Source organism: Rhyacophila brunnea, unplaced genomic scaffold (genome assembly GCF_057557595.1).
Source record: "Rhyacophila brunnea isolate RB1 unplaced genomic scaffold, BYU_Rbru_1.0 scaffold_16, whole genome shotgun sequence".
Taxonomy (NCBI): Eukaryota; Metazoa; Arthropoda; class Insecta; order Trichoptera; family Rhyacophilidae; genus Rhyacophila; species Rhyacophila brunnea.
Window position 1 is genome coordinate 6481269 of NW_028232816.1, and position 24443 is coordinate 6505711.

General features: G+C 32.8%; 1 protein-coding gene across 1 annotated transcript in view; it reads right to left on the reverse strand.

The window, feature by feature from the left end:
• LOC147074277 (sodium/potassium/calcium exchanger Nckx30C-like) overlaps positions 1 to 24443 on the reverse strand; it is a 207525-nt gene that overhangs the window by 114596 nt on the left and 68486 nt on the right. Inside the window, exon 2 of the mRNA XM_085944073.1 lies at positions 17873 to 18077. Within this exon, the coding sequence (XP_085800199.1) occupies positions 17873 to 18077 (205 nt within the window). The remainder of the gene's footprint in view (positions 1 to 17872; positions 18078 to 24443) is intronic.

Here is a 24443-nt window from a genome sequence, read left to right on the forward strand (position 1 = left end):
CCTTCACGAGATATCCCTGGATAACCAGTCGAAGAAAACTTTCATCGATCAAACAGCCCTTAGTTACGAACGCCACTGATTATAATATTATTTCGTTCGATCAAAAATAGATTTGACCTTATAACATGTTTGGAGATTTGGACACTTTTATGTCAATCAGTTCGGTTGGCTGAGAAAAGACACGTGCTATTACATATTATTATATTACTGTGTAACCGTTTGCGAACACGTGTCCAACAAAAGAATGTCTCAGTGTCATATTGAGTGAGGTTTGTGATTTCAGAATAATAGTGAAACATGTCTTGAGATCAGAGCAGTTTGGCACCCTAATAAGTTTAAAGGTTTGGTTCAGTTCTGGGGTTCGGTTACATGTTTCAGTTCCGGTAATTTAAAAAAAGCAACATGTCTGGTTATAAATTATATAAATATAAATAAATAATTTATTTTAATTAATATGAATAAACTATACTTAATATAAATAATTACAAGATAAAAAGAACTTTTTATGTACAACATTTTTAAATTTTCTGTTGAACCATATAAACTTGACTTGACTAGCTTAAACGATAAAAAAAAATTGTACTTGACATGTCATATTGATTTACATAGTAACGCACGTATATATTATTTAATAATTTAGTTGCTAGGACCCCAGAGCCCTAACAACCAATATTGGTGTCGAAATAACTTTTCATACAAAACCGAATTAACTGAAAATGAATTCAATTCTACTTATAGATGGCTAAAAGTATTAAAAAAATGCATTGGCACCGTGTTCTATCTGATATATTCTAAAAGTTTCAAATGTCTAGCTAGTCGGGAAGTTAGTTAAAAATCGATTGCAAGATTTGTACCGGCTAAAGAACCACCGGACAAATAAGAATACGAGCTAAGAAAAACGTTGTAATATAATATCGTCATTATTCGATAACTATCTAAGAAATCGGAAGAAACATTTATTTCTTCTCCCAAAATTCAGAACTAACAAACCATTGTTCATGTAAATTGGGAGAGAAATAGCTGTATTCAAGAAAATAGTTTTAGACATCGATATATTAGTATATCACATGCGTGAGACAGAGTATATTATCATATAATTTAATGTGATAACTCATTTCTGTGTGTTTTCATGTACTAATTATGATTTTCTATATAATTTAAATTGAAGCTGTTATTGAATTTTGTTTTATTTATATGTCTCATCTCACATTAATAATTTTATATTTTTTTATATTAATCATAATATATTATGGATTTTTTTAAATTTTAATTAATAAATTTGCTAATTTCTAAGAAAATTCGTTAAAAACTATAAACTATAGCTACGATCACATCCATAAAAAACGGTTACTAATAATTATTTAATATTATTTTTTCAATAGTCGGTGCATGGCAGAGTTATTTCGCGAATACCATCTGTAATGGATCTTGGGATTACGTTTGATAGTAAGCTATCATTAATTTAGTGGCCATATGGCTGTCATTTATAAAAAAAACTACTACAAATGTTGGGCTTCGTCTCGCATACTTCCCAGGTCCTTTCGGATGTTACGGTATTTAAAATCCTTTATAACTCCTTAGTTAGAAGCCGGTTTGAGAGTGGGTCAATTGTTTGGATCTCACATCAGTTATTTGAAATACGACGTTGTGGTGGAGCGAGTTCAAAAAAATTTTTTGAGACTCTTTTGCTTGAGTTTGTATGGATACTATCTGTGGCTTTATCTAACTGACTTCCTCTTAGGTATACTTACATACTATAGTTTAAATACCAGATGATATTAATAATTATATCTGGCCACGTATTTTTTGGAGGAGAAGATATAATGCTGAGCTCTACGGGCTGTACGAAGATTGCAGCGCAGTTCAATCAATCAAGATTGGGAGACTGCGATGGCTAGGTCATGTGAACCGTATGAATGACAATGAACCGGCAAAGAGAGTGATGCCCAGCAATCCAATAGGACGTAGAAGAACAGAGAGGCCAAAGATTCGCTGGTTGGATGGAGATGCCAGTGACTGCCGTATTCTGGGGGTACCAAATTGGAAAGCGGCCACACTGGATATGGACAGGTGGAGGCCAGGATCCACACCGGGTTGTCCCTGATGATGATGATGACGTACTTTTTCCGACTAAATTTAAATGAGAAATCTTCCATTCTTCGTAGTATTGACATGTTGTGAACGTCTTAAATTAATAATATATATGGTTCACTATATGTAAAATAAATAAAATTTGATTTGATTTGATTATGACATGGGTAGGTTAAAAAAATAAGATATATCTCTATAAATACTATACTAAAGTAGTTAGCGAAATAGATACCTATTGTTTTCTTTGTCGACTATAGAATTGTACAATGAGTGGATGAAGATCAATAAAATTAATGTAAATATTATAGGTATTATTATTAATTACTACAAAATTAAAACTAAACAGAGCAATTTCCGTATCCGTATTTTTAAAAGAGTTTGGGTTCTAGTTTGGGGATGAAATCAAGGGTTCAGATTCCAGTTCTAAATTAAGTAATGCGTTGTCAGGGTTCGTTTTAGTTTCGTTACCAGCTCTGCCTGAGAAAATGATTCCCTGATATTGATATTTCTAATATTAGTCTGTTGGTTCATGTACGTTCTGAATAATATCTCAAACAAATAAATAATAATCTCTCTACTTATATTATGAGGACCATATTATCATAGCACAAATCAGTACACGGGCGATAGTTTTGTAAATACTTGGATACAATATTATAGTTAATATCATATTAACAATTAATAATAAAAATATTTTTTTGAGCAAAAAAACATATTGCATATTTTTATTTGAATTATTTCTTATTCATATGGCGATCAACGAGTCCTGTGAGAACAAGCATTCTCAGCAAAATCCGTGACATGCGAATCGATCGCGGAAATATTATTTAAATATTTTTATACTTATACATTTTTTCACAGACCGTCAGCATAGCGGTTAGTACTTACTAGTGAGAAACGTTGACGGCGAAACATAAGATTGTTTAGACATGAATCTATTTACCAATTGCAAATAAGAACCTTTACTTCAGTAATATTTATTATGTTAAAAGACATGGGATACTGTGTGTCAGCATTATTCAATCGTGAAGAGTTCAATAAATATGCCATCACTATTGAATGAATATCTCACTCCGCTTTTATCTTGATCGTGTAACAGTCACTCAGTTTCACCAAGCCTCGAGCTATATATCTCACTATTTTTTTATATTATTGACTTTATTGTACCTATGTAAACTACACTTATCAATTTGGAAATAAACTCGCCATCTCCACTAGCAACTACAAGTCTTCATACTCCGCTTATCACATCTCATCATCAGCAATCCTCATCTCCACATTTACTTCTCACCCCAAATATTAATATCTGAACAACATTCAAAAATTTACCATACTTTATTGAAAATACTTAGCTTATGTAAAATCCGTAGAAATATATGTATTAGAAATACTAGGACAAATATTGAATCTGGGATGCTTATGCCTAAAAGTACATTGGCAGATTGCGTCTGGCCCAATCGTCTGCCACAATTGTCAAAATCTATAATCTATGGTTTTCTGGGATGGTGAGCAAATTGGAACCAGTCATATTTCCGTCGAGAACGTACGAAAATATCAGAAGCTACCGCCCGCTTGTGAGGTTAGGTTTGACAGCTGAGTTTTGACGTAAAATTGCAAAGGAAAATTTGTAGCCACCAATCTAACGAAGAAATAGTTTTCGGTCAACCCTATATTTTTAATAACAGCAATACTACGCTTATTTTAAAATCAATCAAAAGCAAGGACCGAAATGTGTAATTGCTTATAGTGTAAAGACGTTGCTCACCACGGTCGGCTTAGATCATTGGATCTGGTTGGATTTGGTTGGAACTGCGCGTCTGCCAATGTAATTAAGCCTTAACATACGTCATGTGACTTCTTCGTAGTATCAAATAAATATGACCAGTCAACCATAAACAGATGACTGTTATCTTTGTAATTAAAATCAAGTTAAATAGAATCTGTTTATTTGGTTAAAATATGGCTTCAGGATAGTTCCAAATATTGCGATGTCGTCTTACTGAAATTATTAGGTATCTATGTTTTATTCTCTGAGTTCTCTATCAAAACAGCTGAAGCAAGTTCAAGTTTAATGTAAGTGTTTTTTTTGTGATTTTACCGAGGCTTTGACTGCGACTCGCTGTCATATCGTTTCTTCTCTTGTAGAAGGGGATCCGTCGATCAGGTCCTCACTCCTATTCTGTTAAATAACTTTATAATTTTGCCTAGCTCTTCCGTCTTACCCACCGCCAATTCAACCCTTCAATTCGTCGACATTCTCATAGATGTCCGCAATTCGCAGTTGTACTCTGTGAAGTTCATATTTAGGACATTGTAGTGCTATATGTACAATGTCCTCTAAAACATTACATATATCGCAGAGTTGCGATTCGCTTCTTCCCATGAGGACATCGAATCTTTTGCCCATTGTGTGCCCTGTTCTTAGCCTCAGTATTAACTTAAGCTCATTCCTCGTCAAAGGAGACTCCATGGCACCTCTCGTGATGGTAGAATAGACTTACCCATTTCCCCTTTTCTAATGATGCCCTATGGTGAAAATCTATCCATATACTTTGGCCCATTTTCTTTATAGCCCTGATATTTTATCCCTGAATGGCCAGCTTTCTTTGCCAGATATCCGCCCTTTCATTGCCCTCAATACCCATGTGCGATGGGATCCATTGAAGGCATAGATTTCTTCCTCTATTTTTCTTGGCAATGTGAGTGTTACTTTTTATATAAAAGTTTCTGTAAAAATTAGTTGCCACAGTAATCATTTTTGCCATCACTTTTCTTATATTTAGACTAAATCTTTAATATACACAAGATTTAATAATGTTTATTTTTTACTACGCCTATGAATGTATTACACTTTAATTAAAACTAGCGATTGGTCGCGTGAACAAAGATACTGATTCAATTTTAATTTAATTTATCCACCTATTATTATTTTAAAAATCAATGATACAAAATAACTGTATGATTTAATCGCGTGTCCCACTTTCCAGCAGTTAAAATCGTATGACCATAGAGTCAGTGCTTTTAAACACGTATGTCAATACTACAATCGAGTAAACCAGCTCGGTCGACAAACATAACTGATTAATAAAATTGAAATGCAAAAAAGACTTGCCCTACACGATTACTTTAAAGCTTTAAAAGTAGTTTTGGTTTATAATCTAATGATACTAAACCCCTTATGCCAACAGAGAACCTAGCGGAAAAATACGAAGCTTGCAATTTGAGCATTTTTTTTTGATAATTTATAATTTCAACTGTATTAATTAATAAATATGTATCTGAAAACATTGAAAAGATTTTTTTTAAGTCAAAGATAAACTTATAATTATTGTAAAAAAAGTAATAAAACGTGAATTTGTTGCAGGGTCACATCTTATTATTACATCATATTTTATGGTCATATTTATTATTAAAATTTAGTTTATTAGGTTTTCAATTTTTTAACAGTTAGATTTTTGACTAATACATCGTTTTAATATTTTATTTATTTATTTAAAAAACATCGATTTTTATAAAAATATAAATGTGTAAAACTTGAAATCCTTTATATTTTATCGCGTTCAAGGTTCGTTTCATTTTTGAAGACGAGAATTTCTTTCTTGTAGGAGTAATAATTTTAAATTATTATTTTATATTCGCGGAGATTTGGAATAATATACGAATTCATTAACTAATGCATACAATTGTTTCACTGTGTTTTATTTCTCTCTAAAATAGGTCCCGACCTACCTGCATTAAGTATCTGATTTCTGAATATCATAAGTTTGAAAATAGATAAATTAAATATCTAGCATTTTTCAACACAATTTAACCTGTTGGAGGCATCAAAAAACGCTAGTAAAAACGCCACAAGCCAGATGCGTTTTTTGGAAGATAGATCTAAATTGCTAACGAAAAACGCTAAATTGGCAACGCTGGTAAATACTATGACGCTGATACATACTATGAAAAGATCCAAAACATCTTGTACCGTAAAGAGTGTGTTCTAGTCCCGCTCGATTTAGTAACGGTATTTCTCTCTAGACCTGTATCGTTTATAGGAACTGTAAACACGATAATTTACAAGCTATCAAATTTCAGCCTATTGATTTCAATGAGCAATATTAATATGGTAGGTACATTGAGTAATCAAGCTTTATTGGAATTAAATTTCATAGGGCACAAGGTCAATCATATTAATGTCGATGTTAATAAAAATACCATGAGGTTATTACCGAGTCAAAGTCAGACACTGAGTTTTAAAGTAGCACATTTAAAATGGTGAGAAAAAATAAGATAAATTGAATTTATAGTCCTGTATAAAATATAAATCATACAGCAACTGTTATATTTGTATCTCGATTTACTAACAAATCTTTTTCAAATATAACGAAGATTTTTTGTTGTTGTAATAGAACAGCGGAATCAACTTCACATAAACACATTTTATATTTAAACTGCTTCCTTTACACGTCTCTTTACCTTAACCTTCCTTTAAACTCTTTAAACTAAATTGCTTCGGGTGTTGTTATATTAAACTTGCGTGAGGTGAGTTTAGGTGGACGGTATTTTATAAATTATTAAAATAGAGTCTAATTAGCAAACTCGGTGTACTTCTTTGAACTTCTATAGATGTATAATTGTATTTTCACAGCTTTTGTGTGTTTTATGTTTCTTTTTATATTTTCGTCGCTTTTATTACTTTTTTTCTTTATAATAATGTTTCATGTCATGTTGTGAACGTCTTAAACTTATAATTTGTAATGTCCACAATATGTTAAAAACATAAATTGAAATTGAGATTGATAATACAAATCGCACATCAACGATATACTAATCAACTAATATCTTCATCTGATGAGATTACTTATCTAAAAATATTTGACTAACAATTACTGGCATTAATAACATAATTACTTAAACACTACATCGACCTTACAAGCAATTACATGGAATAAAATCGTTTAAATATGATGTCAATTACAGGATGTATCAATTAAAATGTAGTATGATACTCACGTTGTATCAATTATCGGTATTATGATATAACCAATTTGTATCTTTCATTAGTTCACAATGTATCTGACAGTAGTTTTCAACTGGTTCTGCGGAATTAGGCGAAAGCTTGCGATAAAAAAGTACATACATCTCGAAACCGGCATGTTAATAGATTTATTTATGTAAGTAATAGAATATACTAATCGATAATATATATATTTTTATTTTGTCCACGGTGAGGTCTAGGATTAAAAAAAATGCTAATGATATTCATAGAATTAACTAGGGGTGCTGTGAAGTACAAAATGCAACCTTTTTAGCTTCAGTGGCAATATTGTTATGTCACTCAGCAGCAGTGTAGTACTTTCTACAGAAGAAAAATAATGCGTGATAATTAAAATTTATTCAAACTCCAAACATAATATTGTACAACTTACCAATGTATAAGAGGTATCATAATAGCCCGTTTACACGTGCATGGATTTAATGTTAACAATACGTATTATCGCAGCCGTAACAACAAAATGTACACGTACATATGTATTATGCTGCAGTTCCAAGATTGCATGAATGAATCAAAAAAGTTCGGAAATAAGTTTTCATTTAATAAGATCAAGTTGGTCTTAAAAGTAAAATTGAATATGAATAAAATGTACGGAAATTCCTTTTTGTAACATTTCATTCTTTTAATGATAACATAGCAAAATTACACGTCACTAAGTCCCATCAGCTAGGGATTGCAATACCAAATGAATATTTCAATACCGGTATTTCTTATTGAATACCAGTATAATACCGGTATTCATCAAAACATATTATGGACAAAAAGAAGTACCTATTAATAAATATAGCTATTGTAATCTATTTGAAACACTATTTTCTAGCAACCTAAAGTACATACTTACATTTGTTATGTTGACCTCTATAAATATATATAGATCATAATATTTTAGAACTGCTAGAATTTTTACAAATAATACAAGTTCAGGTACAGGAAAATCTCTCTCAATTTCAATGTTTGTTGGGTGGGTCTTAATTGGAAGTATTTGCCATGGATATTTTCTTTTTCGAAATTTGTTAATTCCTCGCGACAATTCTATAAGTATCTTTGAAGGATTTAGTTTTATTATTCTTTAACTTTGTTGGTTTTAATCGATATATTTGCATTTTTTCAGCATTAATCTCATACACTAAATTTATAATGCAATATAGTAGTAAGTAGTGAACAAAATAACATGTACTTAATTCATTTTCGAAAAACATAAACACGTATGCTTTCTTAATACCGAAAAATCGCTCAGTAAGTACGCGGTTATTTACGATGATTTTAACTACAGATTCGATTTTAATTATAGGTTCAAGTCAAAATGTTCGCGTGCTTCTAGGAATCGCTCTCCCCCAATCCGATGCGAAACTGCAGCCCGAGTTGAAAAAGCAGCTCAAGAGAGGGACTCGCGACACGTCATGCATGGGTATCAAATGTGGAAAACAAGGCTAAAATCCAGAAGAAGCTTTATGGCGACAACCATACCTCTGACTGTCCCACCCGATGAAAATAGACTGTCCGCATGGGAGGCGAACCTAGCCTCTGAGGGTCTCGAAGATTGGGTAAAGCCAGCAGAGCATCTCTCACCCGAAGCCAGTCTCGGGTACCGTACATGTAAAACCCTAATCAGACTGAGAACCATGGTAGGGCGCACCCAAGACAACATGGTGAAGTGGGGATTCTCCGACGACCAAACCTGCGAGTGCGGTGAAATGCAAAGCATGGAGCACCTTTTTTCATACAAGGCTTGGCCAGTAAGCTACAATTTCGACGAGATCTTATAAGGCGAAAAAATGGTGTTGCCTTCGTGAACTTCTGGAGCGATGTATTGTAGCTATTAACATTGATATACCTACTACTAGATGAGGAGTTCCCATACAAGTGTCATTTTAAAAATGTACCACAAAAGAAGATATACGAATATCGTCTTATAATATTTCCTTGTAGGTATAATGCGTTAAGACCGTTAACATGGATTCCCGAATTTCACCCGTATTGCCCTGACTGTAAAACTAAATTTGCGTTCTTGGAATAGTGACCCTAAGGGTGTCTGCAACCCAAAGCTTGCAAGCTACCAAAACTTCATGTCTGAGCGGACAAAGCAAGTCGTCATGCGCTGACTATTAGTTAGAGTAAGATGCAAGCTAGATCGGGCTTACTCATAATTATTACCAGGTCGTTTTCGAGACAAATATTAAGTGAGCTTATATCGAGTTAAGTCCGCTGTTATTAAAACAGTAAGTTTTAACACTGGCCGAGTCGCTGAAAATCGGGCGTCATTTTAAGAACCATATGATTCATCCAGTAGTATATCAATGGCTATTAAAGACCCGACACGACGAAGAAGAAGTCAAAATGATTTAGTGGGGGGTATGCATGAAATATTTTCAAATTATGTATTTGTTATTTTGTTTATTTAAAATCTTAAATTAAACTTCACATTACATCTCATCAAATTACAATTTATTACTAACGACTTAAGTGTCCCATCGGGAAAAACACTCGGCACTTCTTTTTTAGCGGTATACATTTCCATATAATTATACGCTGTTAACGTCAGACGCTGACACATTTATGGATTTATTCAACATTAAATATTCCACAAAATTTGCATTAATCCATTAATGAGGGGAGACAGTGACGCTATACAACGCGTTAACATAATCGTGCTTTTTTATGCGAAAGCTCGGCGAACACTATAATTAATAGTGACTACAGTAATGTTTTAATGAGAGAAGTGACAGCTTTGGTGTAAACAATTTATTATTTATCTATGTCTATTATTATTTACCCCGCCTACGCATGCCTGACAAAATATTAAAAAAAAACATTCAAGATTTTTAAGCCATATTCTGTTTTGGGACTTTTATTTTTTTTGTAGAATCCTTATGAGGCAAATGATAGTATCTTTATTTTCAAAATACATTTTCCGGCAAGTAAAGCCCTGACAGCAATGACATTAATGGACATTGCACTCAATACAGTAGCTAGCAAGTAAATTCGCGCATAGCGACATTCACACATGTACAGGTAGACGTAACGCAATTTCCATTATGCGATATCATGCATCGGGAATTTTTAGCAATATCACCTTTATTGTAATGGCGTTAGAACAGTGTTTCTAGAGTCAATGTTCATTTGAGCGAAGTCGTTTGAACTGAACCATTCGGCAGACCCGACAAAAAGCATCGAGAATTTATAGCAATATCATCTTTATTATAATGACGTTAGAACAGAGTTTGCCATTCGACAGACCTGACAAAAAAGTGAGTGTCATTTTTTTTCCAGATGCTTCGTCCATATTAATGTCATTGCCTGACAGCAGAAGAGCATCCTGGTTAAGAAACTTGTTTGAGCTTAACACTCTGGTTACATGTAAAATGTACGTAAAACATTTCACCGTAGCACAGTTAGCCGTGAGCTTTCTATTAGAAACAGATTCATATAACATTCATAGAAAATTCATGAATGACCTTACCTAACCTAGCCTAACAAATAATCCAGTATATCGGCTATATTTTCACAATTTGTTTGCTGCTGGCTTCCTGTGAACCGACAAGTACCGTGTTTTATTTAGACATGGATTTTATGTCAGTGCTATACGACCTAAAGATTTTGGACGATCTTTAATATACGGCCATAATATATTTCCGATATAACATTACACAGTGAAAGCGAACTGCGTACGTACAAGTTTCCGGACACAATTTTGAATACGTTTGTTTATGACGTTGTTGCATGGCCCCCACAAGGGGGGGGCTGACAGGGCTCTAGCCTGGGGGCCCGGGCTCAGAAGGGGCCCGGCGAGGTGAGTCGACCGGATAAGTGCTAGATAAATACTCATCACAAATTTGCATTACTACTAAAAAATTCACCTGCGGCGCTATTTTCCTTCGATAATATTATTATTTAAAATTATGTAAGTACAATACAATTTTTAATTGTGTATCAATACTCGACTACTCTATAATTTAAATGGATGTATTAAAATATACAAAAACACACTAAATATACACATTAATTTTATCGCATACACCATTAATTGGAAAACGTTACTGTAGAGCGTCACACTGCCTTTATCCTTAGTGATAGGTAGGAGGGCCTGCCAAAAATCTTTTTCTTGGGGGCCCGCTTCAAGATGTGTGGGCTATGCGTTGTTGCGTATAAAGATTTGAGCTTTTCGAATAGCCTTTTTCATATATTTCGTGAAACCACTGCAGTACGTAAATATAAAAAACGTTTTTCGTATCCGTTTTGGCATAAAATCAAAAGGCCAGACATGTGAGATGGGAGGGAATCGGCCGCGTAATTTGTGTCTCAAACATAATTCGCCTTTATTAATGGCCGCCATCAACTCAGTCAGAAAATCTTGGCTAATAGTTTGATAAATTTCACCGCGGCGAAGGAAGATAGAGGAAAAATTTCGCGCAATTTATAGCAGACATATTTCGTAAATATTAATACCCACCCGTATATTATATAATAACGATTTATTGAAACTCTCGTACACAAAATGTATACGTTAATAATATTACCGTATTCATTTATTTATTCACATAAATATAATGTCATAATAGTCATCACAAAGGCTACATATCATATTTTTAACCAAGAATTTACAGTTAACACCGTAAAATAAATCATATAATAATAACATATAAATAATAATGTATAAGTAAACATTGTTATATTAAACGATTTATTACACATTATTATTAACATGCGAACATATTATCTTATCTACAAAGTATGCTGGCATTACCAACAATAATTACAAGATAAAAATATCTTTTTATATACAACTTTTTTAAATTTTCTGTTGAATCACATAAACTTGACTTGACTAGTTTAAACGATCAAAAAAAATTGTACTTGATAGAAATACTGAATAATGAAATGTTATTTCATATTGATTTCCATAGTAACGCACGTATATATTATTTAATAATTTAGTTGCTAGGACCCCCTAGCAACCAATAATGGTAACTTTTTATGAGAAATTTTAAGCTGTTTTGTTGTAAAAAAAATGATAGATTTGACAAGAAAACCTTATTTTGCCAACGTTGGCCTGATCATTATCCTGTACTCTGAGTGAAAGAGTGTTCTCAGCACCCGTTGGACTTTAATTTCCCCGCGAAATGACAGAGAGGCTTCAACATAATAATGTTATCTTCCATTACATTACATTTTGCATCAAGCTTGACGAGACCAGCCGGAAACCATTCAGGAGATTCAGTAGGCTTTCGGTGACAATCCCATGGGCATCACAAAGTCCTACCACTACCGGTGCAAAGATTGCCTCACGTTACGGTAGACCAGGGGTTCACAAAGTGTGTCCCGCGTGACTTTTTGATGTGTGTGATTTGTATTGTTTTTTATTCATCATTTATGGAATATTAAAAATTACATTTGAAATTAGATATCCTCTGGCAAGAATGAATGATCAGACCATGGCCCCCACAAGGGCGGGGGGATGATAGGGCTCTAGCCTGGGGGCCCGGGCTCAAGGGGGGCACGAGTCGACCAAGTCAAAAGTGAGATAAACACACATCACAAATTTGTTCTAATAGCAAAAAAAAGTCGTCTGCGGTGCTATTTTCCTTTATTAATGATTATATTTTAAAATATCTGACAGTATGATGTAATTTTTAATTGTGTCATTACTTGATAATTAACTTCATAATTAGAATGGATGTAAGTATTAAAAATACACTAAATACCGTTAATTTTACGGTGAACGCCATTTGGAAAACGCTACTGCAGAGCGTCACAATGCCTTTAACCTTGGCGATAGGTAGGAGCGCCTGACAAATATCATAACCTTGGGGCCCGCTTCAGGGTATAGGGGCCATGGGTCAGACACTTTGATAATATGTGTATGCAGATGTGCGAAGTGAGGGCTTCAGAGCGAAAGATTTGACTTATTCAACAACAATTCGATGTTGGAAATTTTTGCCATTTGGAAGCATGTCACTTGACTCTTTTGAATGAATCTACCAAAGCTTCCAGTATTCTGCGATCAGAAAAATACTCTAGCATCATTCAATGTGTGTTAGATGAATTTTCTAAGCGCTTTCTAAGCGCGAAGCATTCTTTAGTGAAACGGCAAATAATTTTCAGCAATAGGTGGGGCGTAATTTCGCCCGCGTTGCCATTCGGAGAGCGATAGTTGACCTGTAAGCACGTCAATTTGGTTTGTGATGGCGTCGGAGGAATTAATTCTTAAATCGTGTAAAGATGACTAAAAAACGATACGTATTTACTCGAAAAACAAAACATGTCAATGAATATATTATTATTATTACTTAACGCTTTCGCTGCTGAATAGATAATGAGATTTTAATTGCCCCCTCTAAAATGCACGTTAATTACATCGATCGACCGCCTGGTCATTACGCGCCGTGTGCGTCTTCCGCGTCCAAAGTATTAAATAACAATAAACATAACATTAAATGGACGCATGTTGAATTTTTGTGACAAATTATGTTTTGTTCGTCACGCGTCGTTTGCACAATCTACGCGTCGCGTAGTCACGATCGTTTTAGACCATGCCTCAGTTGAAGTATAGCCTTAATATTTTTCAAGATCCTTTTTCATGTAACCCGGACGCTGTTCTCGTAAATATGCAGTTTGAATTAGATTTGCAAGAGAAAGTGGAAGCAAAAGCATCTTGTCGTGATAATTATTTTATTGAATTCTACAAAGGACTACCACATGCTCATCAAATGGGTTCATTATTTGGAAATACCTATATTTGTGAAAAAACATTTTCTACAATGAGCATTAATACGATCAAAATTAACAGACAACCATATCGCATCTGTTTTGCGTATTCACACCACAAACTTTGAGCCTAGATTGCAGGATTTAGTTTCAAACAAACAATTGCATAAATCACATAGTGAACATATTTAAATATTATTTTTTAGTATGTTATTTAGTTGAATATATAATTTTACACAATGAAATATATTTTTTTATTTTTTTGCCTTATGTTTTTTAAAAACAGAAAATATTTACAAATAATTAGACTTTTTATATACAACGTTTTTAAATTTTCTGTTGAATCATATAAAATTGACTTGACTAGCTTAAACGATCAAAAAAAAAATGTACTTGATAGAAATACTGAATAATGAAATGTCATTTCATATTGATTTCCATAGTAACGCACGTATATATTATTTAATAATTTAGTTGCTATGACCCCCTAGCAACCAATAATGATATCGAAATAACTTTTCATAACAAACAGAATTAACTAAAAATGAATTCAATTCTACTTAAAGATGGCTAAAAGAATTAAAAAATGCATTGGCATCGTGTTCTGATATATTCTAAAAGTTTCAAATGTCCAGCTAGTCGAAAAGTTAGTTAAAAATCAATCGATAGTGACGAGGTCAATGAAAATGTGCAAAATGTTGTCCCACAAGTGTCATTTATATCAAAACTTAGTTATCTCGATGTGCAAGTATTCTATTTATGATTATCTGTAGTATGATTATTTAGACGCGAAATATCCGGATATTTGATCAAACGGATTACACTGAAACGTAGCTTTTTCTTCTAAGTCTTATGTAATTGCTAAACAGTGTGCGTGTGTTCTTATACATAGCGTGACTTATGTAAGACCAATTTTATATCCACAAAATATATGTGATTTTGCATTTGAAGAAAGTAGCAAATTTTACATAAAAACAATAAATCGAATAAAACTGTAATTTTCTTTGTTTACAAAATAATATACCAGGCAAATACATAATTGTTTGTATATTTTTTAAATTCAATTAATGAATGTTTATGAATAATTCTAATAAATGTATACAAGCTTATTTAATATTATAAATATTTGACCGAGGATTTGAATAATCATATTATATCACTGATCAGGAGAGGGCTCTAAATACTCTATAGCAGTGGTTTCCAAACTTCATGTTACTACGCCTCCTTTTCAAAAAAATCAAATCATGGCGCCTCCCCCCCCTTTATTTCATTAAATAATGCAGACACCTTTTTAAATAGCCAAAAATGTACTACTTAAAACAACAAAGAAAAAAAAACTTAATTAAGTACTTTTATTATACTTATTCATTTTTAAATTAATTTGTTTTTCATGCGATGGATGTGCTTGTTTCTTAGCACAAAGTGCTCTTTTTCTACTAAACGGGCTCGATATTTGGATTTCATTGCAGCTAATGCAGAAAATCCCGTTTCGCATAAAAATATGATGTTACGAATGGTATAGCAGTACCTACTTTACTTACAACTTGCATTGCTTTTCTTGACAAAGTATTATATTATTTCTCCACTTCGATTGAATCAAAATTGAACTAGGGATTTTGTTTCAATGAATTATCGCATGATAATCATCATGTAGGTATCACATCATTTTGCAATGCACAATTACATTTTTAAAATATTTAATAGTTATGAAACAAAGTAGCACTTTTTTAAACTATTAAATTACATTTTGTGATCTCTGTTATGCCCGGGCCCCAGTCTCTTTATAAACTATGCATTTGCAAACTGCAAACCTGTGGCAACATTAGTGTTAAACTTTTTGCGTCTCCCTTTGCAACACTCCGCGCCTCCCAGTTTGGAAATCGCTGCTCTATAGTCTATAAACTATGAAATTACTTTTAATCTTGCTATAGATATTTTAAGATAGCTATGATTTAAATGTGTTAATATTAATACTGTACGTGTATATGTAAATATATATATATATATTATGTGGGTTTATTTGTAGATTTGTTATATTTAAAAAATAATATAATACAATATAATATTATTCTGGTGTCCTGTATGAATTTATTGAATTTAATTGCATAACTAATAACTTTTAACGACGGATATCATAGATAATAATATAGCTCATTAGTTAACTCCATTAATTGCCAATACGTTATCATTGTTCCTAGAATGGACGATTTTACACCTCTTCAGTGAAGTATTTTTATTGTTTATAATTACTAATGATCTATTATTATTATTAGGTTTTGACGATTATATGCTTATCGAGTGTATTATTATTGATAAGGTGTGAGATTTTTTTACAAACACCTTCAACTATTCATAATTTGTTTGTTATATTTTTTTTATTGAGATCCTTGACGTACCTAATAGGTAAGTGATTGAGTTTTTACCTACTTTATTGTACTGATTGGTTATATAAGTTAGAGTTGATAGCATTCGTTGTCAGTGTGTATTTGCCTTTTGGTGAGTGTACACAGTGTCTGCAGATGCCGAAAGGCGAAACCCGGGTCACAAAAACGACTCAAATAGAATAGTACAAAACTTAAATCCATTATAAATATGTGTTTTTTGTTTTAATAAGTTCCTTCAATAAATCGCTTATGTATTTCTAATTTAAACCAAAGTACCTAATATAGTATGACTAACTTGATTCATAGATGGCGTCAAGATTTTAATTTTCAAAAATGATTCACGTTCCATTCATAATAAGTTCAAGTTTCAGAATATTAAATCCTGACTAAATTATATTATGCACAATATAACAATCTAAATTTGTTTAGAAATATTCTTGCGAATTTTGATACGCTATTTTAATAGTTTTTCTTTTTTCAGTTTTACGTTCTGTATTTAGGGCCATTCTACACGAGCAGTTAAAAAACGCTACGGGTCACCCGCTACCGACCGCGCCAGCAAACAGAACCCTTTATAATAATCAGTCTGTCACAGCGAACAGGGGGAGGCGTCCGAAAAGTGAGCGGCGATCTGAACGCCTCGGCAGGCGTCATTCCCGCTAACGGGAAAACGGTGAACCAAAATACATACACGAGGTAATACCGAGCGGTTGATACACCGCACCTGCAAGTATGCTTTGGAATATTCAATTGAATGAATATAGTAATATAGAGGTAAACTGAGAAATTATATTTATTAAATGACGAAATTCGTTCAACACGATGTAAAATTTAGTTATTATGGTCTTATATTTATTCTATTTCCTCTTTATTGGAAATAATAACGTTATATTACACAAATTTTACGTAAACCCACTTACATGTACATTATAAATAAAGTAAAGTAAAAGGTAAAACGCTAGGAATCCCCCAACAGGTAGAAAACCTCTCTCAACCCCCTAGCGGCATATAGGATACCCAAGACAACTCTTTGGATTTACATGCTAATCCTCATACGTCTTATTGTAATTATTAATTCAGATAATTTCGGTTAACACTGATTTAAGAACGTAGAATTCTTAATTGAGAGTGTATAATTTATTTAATCGTGATAGCTGCTAATTCTTGGTGAAAAGACCATTCTATTATTTAAATTAAAGCAAAACGCGTACTATTTATTCAACATTGTTTATTCATAATCAGGACCAGTCTCGTCCGCCTCACTGAAAAACAAAGTCTTTGTATAACTTGTAAATTTGCGTGTTGACTATGCCAAGGCCCGCAATGAACTGTCAGAGCCGGTGACGCTATAAATATATACAATATAATAGATAGGTACCGAGCCTTTTTTATTCGTGTCCGAGTTATTATATTTTTGGAGTAGCAGCAAAACCATGTAAATTATATTTTCTATACACATAGTATCAAACCCTGGCAGGTGCACATTTTTTTATATATTGGAAAAACGTCACACGGTTGCGTGTTTATGTGTAAGTACATTCATTGACAACTATAACTATTATATGCTCTTGTTTAAAGAAAAAAGCAGAATTTCATTATATAAATTCTCGATAAATCCACATTATCAAGAGTATTTCTTAAGTGTTCTTACCGTCGTGCATAGGATCTATGGTGTGTATCATGAGCTGCAACAGACCGTGTCTGAACTTGGCGCCCCCTGGGTGCGGCGCTCCCGGGAGCAGCTCCCCTGGGCGAGGAGCGTGTGCACCCGGGCCTCCGCTGCCACTCCCACTTCCACCCCCGCCGCCCGTGTTTGTGCCCACCGACGTCTCACTAGACGTAGCCGCATTACCGTGCTGGAATAAGAGAAAACATTACATAAATAATTTATTGTTCTTTACTGTATCACCTGACATAATATTATTTAATAAATCTGATAACAATACAGAATAAATAAACAACGATTAAAAACTATTTAAGTATGTATATACTATAATAATTATGAGTTGCTTAGAGTCATCATAACTAGGGATTGCAATACCGAATGAAAATATTAATACCGGTTTTTCGGTATTTCTTATTGAATACCGGTATTTCTTAAACATTAAAAAAACTGAAGTATGTGCTTATCAATAAATATAGCTATTCAAATCGTTTAAAAATATTATTTTATAGCAAAAACCTACATTTATAATGTTGACATTTAAAAATATGTATTGATCATAATTGTGGAACTAGTGATTTTTTACAAATAATTTGAATATATTGATAATTTTAATTAAAACCCTCAAAAGTTCATCAAGTGACAAATAAACCCGGCTGCAGGAAAAGCTTCTTAAATTCAACGCTTGTACAGTCATCAATAATTATAGAATAATAATTAACTTAAATTATGGATATTTTTACCTGGCGGTTGCATTTTGACCGCCTAAAAATACTATATAACGTAAAAAAATAGAAAAATATATTTTAATTCTGAGCGTCTAGTGCGAGCACTAGCGAATGAACATTTTTGTCATGGGTGTTTTCTATTTCAAATCAATATTATTATAATTCATCGCAACAATTACTTTTATAAATATATTTGATGAAATTTGTTTTATTATTTTTTCACCTGTGTTGGATTCACTCAATATATTTGTAATTCAGCAGCACATAAATTATAATTCATTTTCAAAAACGTAAACGAGTGTAGGTACTTTCTTAATACCAAAAATTCCGGTATTTTGTATTTTAAAAACCGGTATTTCGGTATTGATAAATACTGGAAAAACGGGTTTTGAAATACCGGCATTGCAATCCCTAATCATAACTCACATATTCCGAAAATATAGTTTTAAGATAATTCCAAAAAACCACCATACCACTGCTTTTTTGTAAATAGAAGAAGAATGTTGAACTTCCTTGAATATAAATGAGTAAGTGAGTCGATTTATATATATATATATATATATATTTAATATATATACGTAAGACTCGTACGGTAGCAGACACACATTAAACTATGAGAAATAGAGCTCTCTGATTGGTTAGAAATGCCTTGCTGACAGAACTCACGTTTTCTTTGAAAATTAATTATGACACCACCAGTGAACTTGCTCAACGATTTCCACATGGTTTAAAGTGACTTTTGATGCCCAACTATTTGTCTTTATATAGAATAATGCCTTGAGAATCACTTGGTATACGAGGGTGGGTCAATAAGTCCTTAGAAAAGCCGACAGGTGGCGCGACTAGTACTGTAAGCGGTTTGTTTTCATGCAGCGGCACTACCGATTAAGTATGCTGCGAAGTTTCAATCAGATTGGTCGGGTTGTTGTGTGTTTCTCGTACATTTAAAAAAAAATTTGCTTGTGGAAAATGGAAAAATGGAAAATGGAGAAAATTGAGTTTAGAGCTGTTATTAAACATTTTAATATAAAAGGGTTAACAGCAAAGGAAATAAAAAATGAGTTGGATTTAGTTCACGGCATATCTGCTCCTTCACTTGCAACTATTTATAACTGGTTAAATGAATTTAAACGTGGTCGTACATCAACAAAGGATGAACCACGCTCAGGACGTCCTGTAGAGGTGACTACACCAGAAATGATCAATAAAATTCACGATATGGTGTTAAGTGACCAAAGATTAAAGTTGAGTGAGATAATTGAGGTTACAGGGATCTCAAAAAGTAGCGTCATTTCTATTTTACATGACAAATTGGGCATGAAAAATATTTCTACAAGATGGGTGCCGCGTTTGCTCACAGTCGACAATAAACGCAATAGGTTGGTGGCCTCTAAAGCCCTGTTGTCGCTCATGCAACGCAATCCGGATGAATTTTTTCGTCGCTTTGTGACTGTAGATGAAACATGGATACACCACTATACTCCCGAGACGAAAGAACAGTCAAAGCAGTGGATTGCGAAGGCAAACCATGTCCAAAGAAGGCGAAAACCGTAAAATCAGCTGGTAAGGTTATGGCTACTGTATTTTGGGATGCACGTGAAATTATTTTCGTTGACTATTTGGAAAAAGGAAAAACAATAACAGGGGATTATTATGCATCTTTATTGGACCAGCTAAAAAACAAAATTGAAGAAGAAGGAAAAAAATCCTCTTTCATCAGGACAATGCCCGTGCTCACACATGTTTACGATCAATGGCTAAAATTGAAGACTTGAAGTTCGAATTGGTCGACCACCCACCGTATTCGCCAGATTTAGCCCCCAGTGACTTTTTCCTTTTCCCAAACTTAAAAAAATGGCTAAGTGGACAACGTTTTTTTTCAAATGAAGAAGTCATCGATCGGACAAATGCTTATTTTGAGGACCTTCCGAAAACTTATTTTTCTGACGGTTTAAAAAAAATTGAGAAACGTCTTACCAAGTGTATTGAGCTCCAAGAAGATTATGTTGAGAAATAAAAAAAAAATACAAAAATAAAAACTGTTTTAATGCTTTTTTCTAAGGAATTATTGACCCACCCTCGTATTTAACTCAAAAATTACAAAATTGCAAAATGTGAGTTATGACGCTAGGCGTAGCAGTAAATAATTATTATTTAAATCGTATTTTCAAAATATGCGTCATTTCAGAATTCTTTAATAATATGTATTTAGTAGTTCTATTAAGTACAAAAAAAAAGTATTTATTAATACATAGAATTGTCAAGTTTATATGATTCAATAGAAAATTTTAAAACGTGGTATATAAAAAGCTCTTTTTATCTTGAAATTATTATTATAAGTACCTTGTAGTATACATAATGTTTAATAATATGATAAAATAGGTAGTTGTATATATTTAATTTATTAATTACTAAACCCCACCACCTCAAAAGTCATCGAGCCGCCACTGTTGGTGTGTATTTTCTTATGAAAGCAAATCTTAAGATGAGATTTTACATTTGAACGATTCTTTTATTTATAATACAGATAGATATCAATATGAAAAAAACATTGAATATTAAAAAACAGTCATAAATTCATCTGAAATCATTGAACTCGGAAGATTGTTATTATTAGGTTCATTGAGCGGTAATATAAGTCAATTAGCATTATTGCCAGTTCAGAGAAAGGTATTTTGTTGCAGCTAAAAATGAAATGCGCCTAGTCATCATTTAATGTAAGTGAATTTTGAAGCTTTGATCTATCGAGTGATAGAGGTCAACTGATAATAAATTGTATTTATTGACGTATGTAGACAGTGAAGTCACGTGTGGGTAGGCAGATTGAGCATCGCTTGGAGGCGGCAGTTACTCGAAAGGCGGCAAATCGAAGGGAATCATTAGGTATATCTAGAAATATCTACATAAACTTAGTAATAACAGAAATATATTTCCACTAAAGAAAACAGCTCACTGATTAGAAAAAAAATGTAGGTATTAATTAACATACAAGGTTTAACGGAACTGTAAGTTTTTGTCGTGTTCACGATGTCTAATTTACTTCCGTTGTCCTTGGAGGTTACGTCATTGATGACCAGCAATGACACGTGCAGATTTTCGAATTATAGATAGGTACATACTTATCTAATTTAAAATTCATCCAAATATTTTTGCCAGTCACTCGCGAGTCTTGGAAGTTGTCAGGTGTATTTTTAAATGTATCTGAAACCGTGGACTCGCAATATTCTCTTTTGAAGCAGAGATGGCATTTAAATTAGATTTAGGGGTATATATTGTGTTAGTAATGTATCTAAACAATACATTTCTTAGATATTTCAGTCATGAAAAGATGATAAAAAATACAGTAAGTATAAAAAAAATGGGACGGCATTTTGGCAAGGGGCGTCATCAGATGACTTACTATAGTGTAAATAAAGTATGAAGGCAGTGACGTCCCTAGACAAAATGCCGCCCCATTAGTATTTATCAGTATTTTTATCATTTTTTCATGACTCCAATATCGAAGAAATGTGTTGTATGGATACATTACTAACAAAATATTATATACCAAACATACAAAATTAAATCTATAAGTACATATTTTCCCCCATTTTTTGACGTCGGTAATACTGTGGCTTCTTACATGTCATTTTTGCGATTCAAAGATTTTGGCGTAATTAAATCGATTTCTGGTCACCAATAACGTCGAAAGGTAACGGAAGTAAACTAGACATCGCAAACCCAACAAAAAATTGCAGTCCTTTAAACCTTGTATGTTAATTAATACATTTTATTTCCAAACAGTGATCTGATTGCTTTAATGGAACGATATTTTCGTTATTTCTAAGTTTAGGAAGCTATTTCTATAACTATACCAGATGATTCTCCTCGATTTGCCGCCCTTCTGCCTACCCCCACAGGACGTCACTGTATGAAGGTACTTGAAGTAACGAAATAAAAAATATTGTTCTATAAATTATGTTGTATTCATCTGAGGATCTACTTAAGATCAAACATGGCGATGTTATATAATGTAAAATTTCCTAATTTCCTAATAAATAACGTAATTTATTGGAAAAGAGTAGTGAGTAGTTTTAATAATTCATTTTACACTTAACATATTGAGAATTATCATACCTGAGAATTTTTATATAAAAATAAAAGAACTCCCTTCTCGTTGAAACGGAAACATATGCACAATTAAATCATTATTTACGTGTGCATATTTAAATTCTCCCCAAGTGTCAACTAATAATATAATAATTTAAGAATATACAATATTAATATTGAATATATATTTTGTAACACACGACCGTCTATTTATTTTCGAATTTTATTCGATTGTGTAGCGCCCAGTTGTCCCGGCGCCGAATCGTCCTAGACTCGTGGTTTAAGGGTTTGAAACAAGCATCTGGCAAATTAACATATTATTTTGTTATGTTTCTTAAGGTTATACTAAAAAAGTATAAATCTAATAGTATAATAATAAATTCCATATTATAACTATTTAAAAAATGCTCTAGAGTTGTGTTAGACCTAGAATTTAATAGCTTACAATGATGGAGATGTGTATTAAAAATTATATAATTTATTTTCATAATACTGGTATAAAAATAATACCTAGGGAAGGTACTCAGTAAAATGTCAATTTAAAAATAAATCTGTCAAAAAAACAAATCGGTTTACATAATATATATTCCAGAAATGTCATCAGAAGTTTATTTATGTCTTCTTTTTAAATAAACCATGTTATTCCGTAACATTGGTTATCTGAGATGGAGCATCCTCTCCTCATTCAATAATTATGAATGCGTTTTTATGACAAACAATATATTTTGATTCATACATTCAAACATTTATTATTAATGTATAACCTGTGAAGTACAGAACCAGATCCATAACCCATTTTGTATAGCTAGCTATTATACCTATACCGCAGAATGTTGCAATTTCTTAAAATTTACAAGTAAATTGTAAACTCTAATAGACAGTTTAGCAAATATTATATAATGTAATTGTTAATAAAATTAAATGTATGATACACGTTTTGACAAAAGTATCAAGCATCTGATGTAACAAAACATGGAATTATTAATTAATTTCAAACGACGATGTGTATATTGAACTTATTGGCCCCACCAGACAACAACCATCCCGCACTACACCCGGTCTGAATCGGGTGTATTACTGGACCTTACATTTAGGTGTGAAGCATCAGTATGTTTATGACTGGGAATGTCTCAGTATTAGTTACACAATACTTAGGTCGTCATGCATTCAATTATTGCGCTTTGACTGAATTTATATGACTATTGCGCCGGCTAGACGACAGCGACTTGCCTGCGCGGTATTGTTTGTGCAAAATTACGGAACACTTTACAGCGCTTTTCGGTTTGCGCGAGCTACAGTTTTCCTGTCCATACACACGGGCTTCCCTATACAAACTGGTTTGCGCAGGTAAGAATATGGAAAATCATGAGAGTCCAGCCGGCGCTTATGATTAACTGAAGTTAAAAGTGCCCATGGCAGAGATAAGAATATAATATAGGCAAAATTAGATAATATGTGGTAAACGTCAATCACTAATACAAAACTGTAAAATAATATTATTAAAGACATCTTCATGTTGACGGTTAAAATTACGCTGAAAATCTTCTATATGTAACAAAATGATGTGTAAAATATTATCATTTACTAAATGTTTTTAATATTTTTTTATAGCAGTAAAATTATGTATGGTATAAGAAAAGATAGGACATAATACTTGCATATTATATTATGTACATAGAGATTTTTGAGAATAAGTTCCTAAACATAATTGATTTTTTAATCATTTACCCCACGTGGGCCTT